This window comes from Chroicocephalus ridibundus, chromosome 19 (assembly GCF_963924245.1).
Source record: "Chroicocephalus ridibundus chromosome 19, bChrRid1.1, whole genome shotgun sequence".
NCBI lineage: Eukaryota > Metazoa > Chordata > Aves > Charadriiformes > Laridae > Chroicocephalus > Chroicocephalus ridibundus.
The window spans coordinates 3,923,533-3,937,157 of NC_086302.1; the positions used below are offsets into that span (position 1 = coordinate 3,923,533).

A 13,625-nucleotide genomic window follows, 5' to 3' on the forward strand; every position below is an offset into this window, starting at 1 on the left:
GAACCGCGCCCCCGGCCACGCCCCGCCACGCGCCCCCCGCCCGGCCCGGGGAACCGGGGGCAGCCGCCGCCCCAGGGGCTCCCGCGGGGAAACCTCCGCGCCGAAGAGAAAGTGCCTTTCCCGAGCCCGCTCTAAGACGCGGGGGCGGTCACAGCCGTGTGGGTTTTGTGAAACGCCGGGGTATCTACGGGCCGGTAAAACCGGCTGGTTATGAAAATTCAACAAAAAAGAACGAACCGCAGAATCCCGCAGCGGCGACGTGAGGGTCTGTCCACGCTTTTTCTGCGCGCTCTCCTGCAACGTCTGCAATCCGCGCGGCATTTACACTTTCCCAGGCGCTGCGATGAAACAGAACGTTTGGCCCACGTCCACACCACAAAAGTTACTAAAACTCTTCTGTCAGCAGCAGAAAAACAAATTCTTTTGTATCTTGTCTTGAACCAGCAGAAATGCAAATGTCATGTCCCATATGTGACCATCGAAACGCTAATTTTCTGTTATTAACACAGTGGGAGCAGAGTGCATTAAATAATAGGCTTTTTATTATAGAGACGTTAAATGCAAAACACGCGTTAGCACAGTTACCGCCCCCAGAAACGTACACATCGAGAAGTGCAAGAATTGGAGCCAGAGGAGCAGCATCAACTCAGATAAATCACGCTATCCATTTATATACATTCCTGGATATTACACAATGTCAAATTTTACAGCGTAAGCAGGATTACACGGGGCTGTGTTTATGTACACACACAGCGATACCAGCGGTGAGCAGAGCGGCTGCTGCAGAGAAGTCTACCGCGAATAGTTTTAGTAGCATTAGCGTGTATTTCTTACGTGGACAGGGACAAATTAATGCTGCTGCTGCAAGCAAAAGAGCCTTTTAGGTTTTCTGGCTCCTTTTTTTCCTAATACTCTACCGCCTTCAGCCAATCTGACACACGGCTGGCTTGTGAGCGCAATGATAACGCTCGTTAAGAGTTTAATGATGTCGTAACAACGTGACGCTACATCTCACAAATTATCTCTCCAGCACACGTAGAGTAAGGCAAGTCCTCCGGTAAAAAATACAGGAGTACGCACAAACGCACCCCAGAGGTGAGCACCTCCCCGCACGTTTGCAGCCTGTCGGTGTTGTGCGACTCAAGTAAATGTATTTCGTTCGTAGAAGTCTTGATTACAAACGTAACGTAGAATTTTGTTCATCTTTCTCTCCTTTATTATTTCAAGGTGTTTCCTGGAACTTGCCTTACGCTATATGGACTGGAGCATCACGCGGATGAATGTCCTTTATTTGTTTTATTACCCCCATAAAAAGCACAGATGGAAACGCTCCTTCTAAAGTTTGTCAGGATTCAGGGGATAGATGGACCCCAGGGCATCCAGAAAAGGGGCAGTTTTACAGTTTGATAAACCTTTTATATGTTTTCTTGACATCGTAACTGAAAGTAGGAAGGTGCCATCATTTTGTCTTTTTTTTTTTAGCATAGTAAGCCGCCTAGTTTGTGAAATCCAAAATTTCTGATTAAAAATTTTCAGTAACTTGTATTCTGATTAAAAAAAATAAGAATAATAATTGGTAGTTACTAACGTTATGCAAAATCTCAAAATTAAAGCTCACGACTCATTTGTAATTCGTGTTGCTTTTAAAATGCAATAGTGTATTTAACGGTGATAGTGTACGGTAAGAGATTCGCTCTGATTTCTCTCGGAGGAAGTCGGTGGTGATACACTGAAGAAAAAGCGTAGGGTAGAGCCAGGGAATGAGCGATACATGTATCAAATGTTTTGTTCTTTTTGTATTTAACACAGTTCAAAGAGCGGAGCACCTTTGCCATTCTGCTTTGAGCAGCTGCCAAATGTCCGTTTGAATCCTCAGAGAGATTAAGCAGAAATGCATTTACCAATAATTAATTTCTCCTGAGAGCGCCCATCCCATATTTAGCCTAATTTCATTTACCGGCCTTCGTAACATATATATTTAGACTGTAAATTTTGTCTTCTACTTTTATTGAGTTTAAACAGTATCAGCTGAGATTTTATGCCTGATTTTTCCTGATGTGTGGATTTACACGATGTACGTTTTCCTTTTTAGGGGTAGTGCAGAAGTTTATACGCTGAGGTCTAAGCCAGCCTTTCCTCGGCTCTTTAGAAGTCACTTCGCTGATATGCCGAGGGCTGCACAACTCTTCTGTCTACGAGAAGCAGCTGGTTCAGGTTGAACGATTTGGCTACTCTTACACAGAGGCCTTGCCTGTGTCGCCATGTTCATGAACTACCCCAGCACTGACGCGGGTGCACATTAATTACCCCGGCACTGACGAGCGCCGTTCGCGGGCTAACTCGGGCTATATCTGCAGGTCAGTGGGGGCACGCCTGCTGCTGGCATCACTGGCCAGCGACAGCCGCCGGGAGAGCGAGAAAGGCGTAGGACTGTCGCAGTTTCTGCTGTGTTTAGATTCCGAGCTCACCTCCCCGGCAGAATCCGGAGTCTCTGGCCGGCTAGAATTTTTTACATCGGCGTTGTAAGGAGGCTGGGCTTTGTTTGCACTGAAACCACTTTGTCTTCTCTTGCTGTTCTTTGGGAGAGAATTCGTTGAAGATCCTGCGCTCTCCACCACGGCCGAGCAGTTCCAAGACGAACTGATTCCATGTTGTCTTCTGAAACCGGCAACGGGAAAAGTTGTATCGGGCTGCAGCGATGCTTGAGACGGCATTTCAGCAGAGCTTCTCAAGCACGTGCTCGAAGCCATATCTGCATTCTGGGTACCAACAAGGAAATGTTTCTTTTCACCTTCTTTCTGAGCATCACGCACTTCGGTCCCAAGGCTGCCAAACGAGCCCTCGTTATTATTTGTGCTGGTATTTCGAGTCTGATTGTCTAAAGCATTTGCAGCCGGCCTCTTCTTCGGTGATTTAATTTCCTGATTGTGATGGGTGTAATTATTGCTGCTTTCTGTACAGTTATTTTGCACAGACTGAAACGTGGGAGGAGGATTTAGAACCGGATAGCCAGCGGCGTCAGTTTGCTTTTCCATTAAAAAGGTATAACTGCTAAGTGCAGAAGGAACAGTTTTTTGCGGGGTGGTGGATATTCCCAAAGAAGAATGCGGGATCACAGAGTATTTCTTCGATTTGTTTACATAGAAATTGGCAGGCTCGTCCTTGGTTTTATTCTGCCCGCAGAGTCCCATTTTAATTTTTCGGAATCCTAGGTGGATAATTTCTAGGATATTTAAAAGCAATGATACAGTCGCTATTGATTGCATGAATAACATGAACACTGTCTTTTCTGTGGGTCTAGATACAAAGCAGTCAACGGTGTTTGGACACGGATCTCTCTGACATTTATAAAGGGGATCCAGATGAAAGCCATAAAGAAGATATTGCCCAACCATAAAACCGACTTCCACTGCGGACCTTGTGAAAATATGTATCACGTAGGTGCAGAGCAAAGAGCCTCTCAGGGGCGCTTTGTTGAGCTTTCGTTGATCCAGCTGCCGGAGTTCTCTCTCCAGCCTTTTCCGATTTTCAGTCATTTCTAATTCAGTGCTTTCGAGTTCCACTCTCACCTGAGCTTTCTTTTTTTGCCTCTCTTTTTCCAAGGCTCTTAGTCTGTACAGGGCATGACCCATGTACACCAAGGAAGGGGAAGACACAAATATAACTTGCAAGACCCAGTATCTTATGAGAGAGATGGGAAAGGCCTCGTCGTAGCACACGTTTCTGCAACCCGGCTGCTCGGTATTGCATATAAATTCTGATTGTTCATCGTTCCAAACATCCTCAGTTGCCACTCCGAGGACAAGCATTCGAAATATGAAGAGGATCGTTAACCAAATCTTTCCAATAATAGTGGAATGAATGTGGACCTCCTCTAAAATGCCTCCAAGGAAGTTCCAGTCTCCCATGGTTATTCTGCCATCCTAACACTACAACGTATGAGAGGAAAAAGTATCAAACACTGTAAAAGCTGCAGTCCTTAACACGTTATGACAAAAATGACAGTGGGAAAACCCATCGTATCTCACTTTGTAACCATGGCAACGTGACCCACTGCTCATCGATAATCTACATATTACTCTCTCTCATCTACAAGATGAAGTGCATCATCCGCCTGTGTCTTATCAGTAGAAGACATCCCGATAAGCGCAGGGCTATGAGGTGTTAAGCACCCTCCGTCTGCATCAAATCGGTGGAAACTAAGATGCCTGATTTGTAGTAAGATCTTAAGAGCATTGCGCGATCCGTTTGACCCATCATCCGACAGCAGCGTGAGAGCAGTACGTTTGCATTTAGGACGCTCATGAAGGTAGAGGAATATTTCCCAGTCCCCCTTTTTGGATGTTCTGAGCCCCACGTCGCAGCTGAAGTTACGGTAATGTCCAATTACTGTTTCGCAGTGAAAGTCGGTTATGCAAAGGAACTTGAGAGGGAATAAAACATCTTGCTAAAATTGCATTGTGAATTAAAGGGAAAATGGTTAAGTGTATAATTTTGGGCAGACAATTGCTTTTTGTTTGCAGATGTCAACAATAAACAAATAAATAGAATCACCATAATCACTCCACTTTCCTCTCATCAACGATACCTGCATTTGAAATACAGGATAGAGTGCCGAGGTGCCACACGTTGCTATCTTTGGCCTCGATTCTGTGAAAAATAAATGATTTATGCAAAAATTCTCTACTGGTATTTTCCGAAATGAATACCATCTGAGTACAGATAAACTGGCAATATATGCGTGCAATCGCACATCCCGCCTTTCTTTCCTATGTTTGTTTCTTTCTCTGTTACAGGATACTACATTGTGGACAAGATTTTAAATTCATTTTCTGTGTTTATGTTATTGTACACACTAACAAAAATATTTTTCTTTTTTATGTGCAGGGATAACCAGTAGATCTTTTCTTTTTACGTACAGTACAATGCAATAGAATTCAGTTATACTAAAAACAAAATAATCTGATTTTTTTTTAGGATAAAGGTGGTTTAACACAGTGTTTTCTGTTCAATTTGGATTAATTTTCACCCCGTAAAACAGGAGGGTTAAGAAATCAAATGGAAGTTGCAGTCTTAGGGCCGTGATACCGATGCCTAGAGAGGAACCTTTACGCCAGGGCAGCCTACTACACATGAAAATACTTTTGCAAATTGCTACACAAATAGGCAAGGCCGATATTTTTTAAAGACAAACAAATTAAAAATAAACGGCAAATTCAAAATAGAACGTACCTTTCTTTACAAAAATGTGCAAAATTAAAGAACCGCGGTGTCCGATTCAAAAGTTACACCTCCTGCCATCTTCCATCCGTGGGAGCAAGTTTCACGTTGTAAGCAGTTTATTTTGCTACGGGAGCAAGTGATAGAGTGCAAGCTTTGCCCATTGAATTTATATTTGCTAGGGATGGAGGGAGGAGAAAATCAATCTGTGGTTCAGTCTGCTGCCGCTCCAAGCATAATTTAACTATGACCGGTGAAAAACCTCATTAAACAAGGCTAGAAACGGAAAATCCGCAGCTCTAACTGCCTTCAGATTATCCTCCCTTTCACCTCGCCAAGTTTTCACCCTTCCAAGTTTTAAGAACGATCTCAGCCTCAGAAAAACAAAATAAAAGAAAACTTTTGGACTGTATTTTAGTTTACACATCTCAGTAGCAGCAAACACTGGACTTGCCTATGCCAAAGCCAAGAAGGTAAATCTTCCCAAATACCATCATTGTGGATTTCTGCAGACATTCCGTTCTCCTGGAATGGCTTAGCACCACTCTCCTCGTGTAAAAACCCAATGGTAGTGCTTTTGGCCCCGGTAAACTCACTCCCTCTTCAGAGACAGTATCTGTCCTTACATTCTACAATTCTGCACCTCTCCTTTATTCTCCTTATCCCACCTTACTTGTCATACCGACATCTTTAAAACACCTCTGAACGTGGCAAATGATTTACACCGTTTTCCCCAGCCATATAATTCAGTGTTTCTTTTTAGGAGCAAGTCATTATCATTCCAGTCTAAGTGTTGGACATCCTAAAGATGTCAGTCATTCTTCTTAAGAGAGCTTAAAATCTACATGAGTTTTTTTTGAGCCTATTGGATTGCCACAGTGTATTTTGCAGACCAACGGTAGACTGGGGAACACCATTTCAAACACTCTAAGCTTTAGGAAATGCCTGCCAAAAATGCTGGGGAGAAGGGAGGGAAAGAGACCTTGTTTCAGAAAAGGAAAGACAGGGAAAGAAATATGCTTGTTTTGTGTACAAAGACTGTCCTGGAGCCAGCGTCAGCGGTGCGATGGCCAAGGCTACGGCCTTGTTAGGCCTGGCCTAACTCCACCACTAGAATCACCAGGAGGTAAGAAGCAGATCTAATACTATAATGCTCTTTTAGATGATTCTCCTCAGCGCCCTGCAAAAACGTGTCACTGATCTAAGTGTCAGGATAATACAGGATAGGATAAATAAACTTCCTCTACTGAGAACTCTAAAAAGCTAATCATTATATTTTAATTTTGGTGCTGGGGATCAGTCAATAGGTCATGTCCGATTTCATGGTTAAACGACACTTGCCTGGAAGTATTCGATCATTTTGGCAAGCTATCAGACTACAGTCAGCCATTTCTATTAAGTACTTGAAGCAGGCTTCTAAACATACATCTCTTCTAGCAAGTACTTAAAGTAGGTTTCTAAACATTTTTCTGCTACTGGTGAAAAAAATTCTAAGTCCTTCAAAGTGGTCCACGGACCCTCCCAGCCCACCTCCTGCAAAGATGCTGAAGCTTTGTTTGAAAAGTCTGAGTGTTTGGCGAGACTAAACTACAGCGGCTGGGAATCTACTTGTTCCGTAAAAATAAATGTTAAGACAAACATTTAACAATCTGAACATAATATTTCTGGGGCGCATTATCTCCTTTAAAATAGTATTTCAGTCAAATGACAACAAGTTGGGAGGGAAAATGAATTCAAGCGCCAACGGCAATTTTATAACACGAATGCTGCTCTTCACCTTAGTCCAGACATTTTGCAGATGTGACTATTTACACAAACGTCACACCAACATTAGGTGTTTAGTAACAAAATACTTTGTCATCTAAGGAGAGAAAACTTGTTTTTCTTACAGCTCTAGAAGCTACCTCACTGGCTTTTCACTGATGGGGGGTTTGCTGCAAAACATCCCACAAACTTTAGCGACTATATGATGTTTTCTGAGCTCAGGGTCAAATGCCACAGAAATCATTCAGTTGTGGAAATATTCTCGGAAGATCAAGACCTTTTCACTCCTACTCATCAATAACGTGCACTTTATGTGTACAATTGATTTTTATTTTCTACAGTATTTGACCGACCCACAAGGCCAGCTGGATAACTGGAGGCACAAACATCAGTGATGTGTCCTACAGGCTTTCCGGGCAACAGGGACTCACTCCCACAGTTTTCTTTCAGTAGTGAAGTTAGGATCACAAATGATAAACGGCAATAATGAGAAATACAGACGACTGTACTACTCAATATTGTCTTTGGGACCGCCAAATCCAGTGGTACTGTGTTTGAAGGCAGAAAGAAGAGGCCGATTGGTTGTAACAGTTGTCACTGGCTCTGGACGTTTGCCCGTGGAGCTGCGAGGACTAAAAATATCAAGTTACTGTCCCTAATGCAGGTTAACTGGTTCTTGTGGGGCTGCAGGTAGAGTGGGTGGAAGTGCACTTTAGTTCAATGATTGGGATTGGTTCACACCTATGGTCACGTTAGTGAGGCGGCTAAAACCAACTTCTAAAAAGCAACTGTAACGTGTGCTGGTGTCCGTCGGCATGTTCTGTTGAGATTTGTGAGGGGCAAAACATTTCGAGCTGTGAGCAAACATTCCATGGCACCTCTGTATCAGTCTCCTGCTCGTATGTGTGTGGTTGGTTTTTGTTTAAAACGGAGGGTTCGGAGTTTGCCATTTACATTTTGTTTTGTTCAGAGGTTGCTGTTGAGGGTTTCTCACGAAGGTGCTCACGGTTCACTACTTTATTCTGTGGGCCTCGGTATTTATCAGTCAGCGTTTCCCGTTCAGTCATTTACCGATCATGGCGCAGGATTTAAAATCTAACCTTATACAAAATACGGCTGTTTCGAGTTCAAGCTGCTCCAAAAGTTCCTCTGTGCTTGTTCTGGGCGTGCATTTTGTAGCGCTTTACTTGCTTTACTTTACTTGATTTCCTTGTGTTGCCTGCGGTGCCGTCTGTCATCCCTGGGGACGGGCGCTTGGCGATGACCCCTGTGCGCTGTGTCTGCTCTGGGGAGGGCGGGCGGCCACCCCCGGCCTGGGCGGCCATCCAGTCGCAGGTAACACTTTTTACCTTTTCACCTCCGAGAGCTTCATGCCCGTACTTCAGCGGCCATCCAGCGGAAATCGTTAGGAATTACACTTTTTACCTTCTCTCCTCCCGGAGCCAACAGCTGGATCGCAGCTCTGGGGATGCCTGGTGCCGGTGCTTGCTTTCCCCCGCATCATCTGCTGTTTATCTTCAGCCTGGGGAAGGATCGGGGAGGGGGGAGAAAACTCAATAAACCTGTTTGCAGTGGAAAAGAAAAACTTGTTTTGGATATTGTCATTGCTTAAAGTACTTCTGCAGCAGAAAGAAGCCCTGCATCCAGAGCAGCCACAGCACTGCAGCATGCAGAGGCTCAGCTTGATCCCCCAGAGCAGGGCTCAAAGGGGATGGTTTTGCTCCCAGTTGCCCGTCTGCTGCAGGGGAGGAAAGCACTAGGCAGGAAAGGCCAATTTCCAGCCTCACACCCTGAGGAACTACTGACGGAAGAAGCTATTTGTTAATAAATGTCTTATTGGAACAGTCTCACACGTTGCCTTGTGAAGAGCATCAGTGGTGTCTGCTATAGCATCTGAACTTGATCCTGAACGCCTGCTGAGCTGGAGAGGGTGGCACTGTGAGTTTGCAGATCCTGTAAGTTTGTAGTAACCACTAACATTTATTAGCCCTAATGTGTGTTTGCACTCGATGAGGTGTGCAGGGCACACCGACTCCTGTAGGAAGCATTTCTTCCTTCCCTGGGGAATTTATCATGTTACCAGTCCAGATGGTGCTAAGTCAGTGTTGCCCACCGTGGCTGCACCCCAACACGCAGCCTTGCCTCCCTCCCCACCACAGAAGAGCAGCCCCTTCCTTTCCTTGGAGCCACTTAGAGAGGGCGGCCATTTGCCTGTTTTGGGAGTGATGCGGATGTGCATGCACAAGGGTCGTTTTGGAGCCTGGGGCAGGTCACAGGCGATGTACAGGCTCCGACTGGCAGCAGGACAGGCTGGCTATGCTCTTTGCCTGGCTGGTGGCACCCTGGTGCGATAAGGGAACTTGGGTTTGATATTTGTCTGTCAGAGGAAATATGAATCGGTGCTCCTAAATACAGCACAACGCTCACTGGAGTGAAATACAATGTTAATTTAACAAGGAGACAGATTTGGGGTCAAAACCTTATATTTCCTTCCCGCATAAGGAATGCTTTTTTCTGTACGTGTCCTCACTGTCCCTTCTACCACCTGTCTCATTTCCAACAGGACTGGTGCTTCGCTTGGAATCAAGCTCTTATCCCAAGGAGAGATTTGGGGGAGACCTGTCCAGCCAGCTGGCCAAGTAAAACAAGAGACTGCAAAGGCACTTTGGGAGGAGCTTTCTAGTCTTGCTGTGGTCGACGTGGGCATGTGGCTGGTGCAGGTGGCTGTAGAAGGGAGAAGCTCCTCAGTGAGCAGCTGGCCAGGCACAGCCCATGTGCTGCTCAGCACTCCCCTTGGATGTCCCTGTCTGAGGGGTGGGGGCCGAGAAGGAGAAGACGTTCGTGTTGTATGTTTTAGGCAGACAAAAACAAACCTTAGCTTGTTTTTATTGCCTACAACCCTGTATTTCCCCTCCATCCTAGCAGACTGCTCCCACCCCTCTTGCAACCAGAGACAACAGACTCATCTCTGTCTCGGGAGGCAGTGAACGGGGTGATGCAGCAGGGTCCGCCGCGCTGCCGCCTGCCCAGGGTTGGGGTGCAGATGGCAGAGGGACACGGTATGGCGCACAGTCTGGGACTGCATCGGCAGCCGTGCCTCCCACCCCCTTGGTCCAAAAAAATCCCCACTTGGGGCTCCCTGGAAAGCTAAATCCACTTGGATTTGTGCAGCTGTAAAGGAGAGAAAAAAAAAAAACATTTTCATGCAGGAAAGCGCAAGTCGCCAATTTTTATGTTGTGGATAAGGCGCTGCCACCACCGCCTCCCTCCCTGGTCCCCGGCGGACTCGCTGCTGTCACCCCCCCCCCCCGGCCCTGGTGCCCCGCGCGGAGCGATGCAGCGTCCCTGGGGGTCATTCTGGGGGAAAAACCCTGTTCCGCAGGTTTTTGGCACGGAGGCGCTGGCTGTCGCTGCCTGGGCTGCGAGCGCGGACAGGGCAGAGAGACGGGAGCCCAACACCCCAGTAAGTGGTTCCAGTCCTCGGCTGGACTAAAGCGGGCTGAGAGCGGTCGCTGCTCATCGCCCTAATGAGCGCCGAGCGCGGGATAACAAGCGGGTGCTGCCGACCGGAGCCGCGCGTGCGCCGTGGCCCCGCCTCCTGCCCGCCCCGGCCCCGCCCCCCGGCGGCGCCGTGCATCGGTCCCACAGCGCGTGCGCATGCGCGGTTCGCAGCCATGGCCGGCGCCGGGCCCCACAGAGCGGCGGCCGGAGGGCGATCCGGGACCGACGGGGCTCGGGCGACCTCCCCGCCAACCGGAGCGGGTTCTGTGCCACCCGTCCGGCCCCGAGAGAGCGACCATCGGCGCCCCGGTACCGGCTCTTACCGCGCTCCCACGCCCCCGTCTGTCCTCCGAGCAGCAATCTCTGTAGCGCGGACCTCCAGGACACCGGAAGTACCCCCTCAGTCCTCCGGAGGGCGTCTCTATGTCACTTTAGTCCTCCAGGACGCCAGAAGTGGCCCCTCAGTCCTCCGGAGGCCGTCTCTATGGCAGTTTAGTCCTCCAGGATGCCCTCAGTCGGCTGCAGTTTTGGGGCTGGCCCAGCCCTTTGGGCAGGTGTCTTTGGGCATGTAGAGAGGCAGAGGTCAGAAGTTTGAGGTAAGACCTTCAGAACCAGTTAATGTTCCGCACCCTGGATAGTAGAAAGTCAACGTGATGCTTTTCTTTATTGTATGGTTTTCTTTATTCCAGGAGCACCGTGTTTTCCTAGAATTCCTGACTTTATTGAAGACGGAACTGTGTGTGGTTTTGCCATTTTTGCTGTACGCTATGTAAGTTGCTGATGGTCTTTCTCTTATTGTTTATCTAGCAGGGGTTGGGTGAGCATCTTGTATGCACCTGTATGTGGCGTTTTAGCATTTCTCAAGAAAGCAGCAGGGGTGTAAGGCGTAGGGCCATTCAGGATGTGGGACGGCTCCTCACCTTTCCCCACTGTCCACAGAGTACCACGGTACCACAAACTGCAGAACAACCGTCTCATCTCTGAGAGCTCCTACTTTACAAAGGCACAAATCTGCTGTTTCTGCTGCAAGGGAAATCCCGGCTCTGCAGGAGGGGTCACGTTGGCAGCCCCTCCCCTCCCTAAGGAGAGCCTAAAGGCTCTTCAAAATTGCAGTTTAGAATTGCTCTCTGCTCCCCTAGTCTGTGCCTGCTGCTTTAATGTCAGGGGGGTTGGGTTCATTTGTGGATCTTTATCGTTCTCTCTTGCAGAAATTGCACCCATGATGGCCAAGGCTGTCAAAGATTTCAAAACCAGGTTCTCTCGGTAAGAAGTTTGCCGGGCCGGCCTGGCACTTTCCCTCCCGGGGACAAGTGGCACTGAAGGAGGAGAAGGTCCCCAAACAGCCCTTTTCTTCGGACTCTGGGGAGGCTGCAGCTTTGTCATCTGGCAAAAGAAGGGCGTACAGAATCTCCCAACACAAAAACCTGGGAAGTCTTGGCACCGGTGGAGAGTGGAAGATCCAGAGACCATTTACTGTTTAACCTCTTAATACGTTATTAAATGGTTTTCATTACTATTTTGCCCCTTGTCATTTTTGCCCTCATCAAGGTACGTTCCCCCCTAACAGCAATGCTGGGGGCAATACCCACACCCAAGTATGCCGCTCGCTCTAGGGTTCATTAAGGGCCAGTTGAGCAGCGCCCAAGATTGGCTTTGGGCCTCAGCTTTGCCCCGGTCAGCGCGCACAGACAGCTCCGCCGGCTCGGCCTTTGGCAGCCACGGAACCAGCGGCAGAGCTGCTCCAGAGCTGCCACCAACAACAGCCTCCACTACCGGCACCTTTTCCGAGACAGCCAAGGCCTAGGACAGCCAACATGGCTTGCGGCAGGACAATCTCTTCCCTTCACCACCCAGCCAGACCCCTGAGCGCTAACAGAGAGTTTAAGCATTTATAAGCATTGATGAGATCCCCCCTCAGTCGTCTTTTCTCCAGACTAAAAAGAACGAAATCCCTCAGCCTTTCTTCGTAAGAGAGGTGTTCCAGTCCCCTCAGCATCTTGGCAGCCCTTTGCTGTCCCCTCTCCAGCAGTTCCCTGTCCTTCTTGACCCAGGGAGCCCAGAACTGGACACAGCACTCCAGATGTGGCCTCCCCAGGGCAGAGCAGAGGGGGAGGATGACCTCCCTCCACCTGCTGGCCACGCTCTTCTTGATGCACCCCAGGATGCCATTGGCCGCCTTGGCCACAAGGACACATTGCTGGCTCATGCTCTCCACACCAATGGGGGCTCTGGTTCCTTTGCCCTCCCTCTCAGCCAAGACCAGAGCAGGGTTTAACCGGTGATCCCCAAATGGAGCTGAGGGACGGCTGAGGAGTCAATGCCAGGGGCTCCGTGGGGCTGGGAGCACACGCAAGACTTCCCATCTCAGCTCAGCATGCTGTGCACAGAGAATTAGTGCTCTCGTTTGCTGACCCTCGTCTCAGATTGGGGCAATAACTCCTGTCTGTGTGTCTTGGCCATTGTAAGCCTTCAGGCACTGGTTGCACAGGCTGACTCCATCTCCAGTAACCTTGCCGTGTTCAGTCCTTTCTCTGTTCATCCCATGCAGTTTTGCAAGGGGAAGGAGAGTGGGAAGCATTCTCAGGCTGTTCCTAGCTAGGGTAGGACTTTAAACCATTCCCCTGCTCCAGCAGAAAGGTGCTGTAACCTGTGCTCTTCCTATTTCCGATACCTTCTCAACGATATCCGTGGCAGTGTTAGTGTTTCTAGGCTTGAATTTAGTTGCCTTTGCATCACCTTGATAGATTGTGAATCTTCTGAGCACCTCCCTGTGTCAGAAAATGGCTTTTGGCTCTTCTGCTATAACTGTTTCCACTACAGTTCTGTAGCAGCTACAGCTCTACCCTGTCAGCAGGACAAATCCCCGGCACCTCTGGGTGCTACCCACACGTTGCACCATTTCCACTCTTTGGTTTTCTTGCCTTCTCCTTTTGAAACATTTATCAGTAATGTGAAAGAATAGGATTTGCCCGGTGTTGTGTACAACTCTATATTGCCTTGCTGAAAGGTGTCAAGTATGAATATTTTCTGGGGTTGAAAATAGGGCTGCTGGCACAGACGTGTATGAGTGAAACTACGGACACCCCTGTAACCGTTTGGAAACGGTCTTTTTTACTCCAGCAGAGAAGATACAAACTCTG

The 13,625-nt window shown here is 48.0% G+C and overlaps 1 protein-coding gene and 1 long non-coding RNA gene across 4 annotated transcripts; one reads left to right on the forward strand and one right to left on the reverse strand.

Moving 5' to 3' along the window:
• Positions 1 to 515: 515 nt before the first annotated feature.
• On the reverse strand, positions 516 to 10,947 carry GJA9 (gap junction protein alpha 9). 3 transcript variants are annotated; one of them, XM_063356129.1, is made up of 3 exons: positions 10,809 to 10,947; positions 5,233 to 8,506; positions 516 to 4,650 (listed from the first exon to the last, which is right to left on the reverse strand). In XM_063356129.1, the coding sequence occupies exon 3, from the start codon at positions 3,906 to 3,908 to the stop codon at positions 2,346 to 2,348; it is 1,563 nt and encodes a 520-aa protein (XP_063212199.1). In that variant the 5' UTR covers positions 3,909 to 4,650; positions 5,233 to 8,506; positions 10,809 to 10,947; the 3' UTR covers positions 516 to 2,345. The 3 variants fall into 3 exon arrangements, with proteins under 3 accessions (XP_063212199.1, XP_063212197.1, XP_063212200.1); XM_063356127.1 differs by having other exon boundaries at positions 516 to 8,506; XM_063356130.1 differs by having other exon boundaries at positions 516 to 8,546; positions 10,809 to 10,866.
• LOC134525344 (uncharacterized) lies at positions 10,942 to 11,999 on the forward strand. Its single transcript, XR_010073755.1, has 3 exons — positions 10,942 to 11,081; positions 11,175 to 11,254; positions 11,694 to 11,999. It is a non-coding gene; the product is annotated as an uncharacterized LOC134525344 (long non-coding RNA).
• The last annotated feature ends 1,626 nt before the right edge of the window (positions 12,000 to 13,625 follow it).

What these genes read in the sequence shown, in the direction of transcription:
- GJA9 (XM_063356129.1), bottom strand. Translation starts at nt 3,908, where the DNA reads ATGGGAGACTGGAACTTCCTTGGAGGCATTTTAGAGGAGGTCCACATT.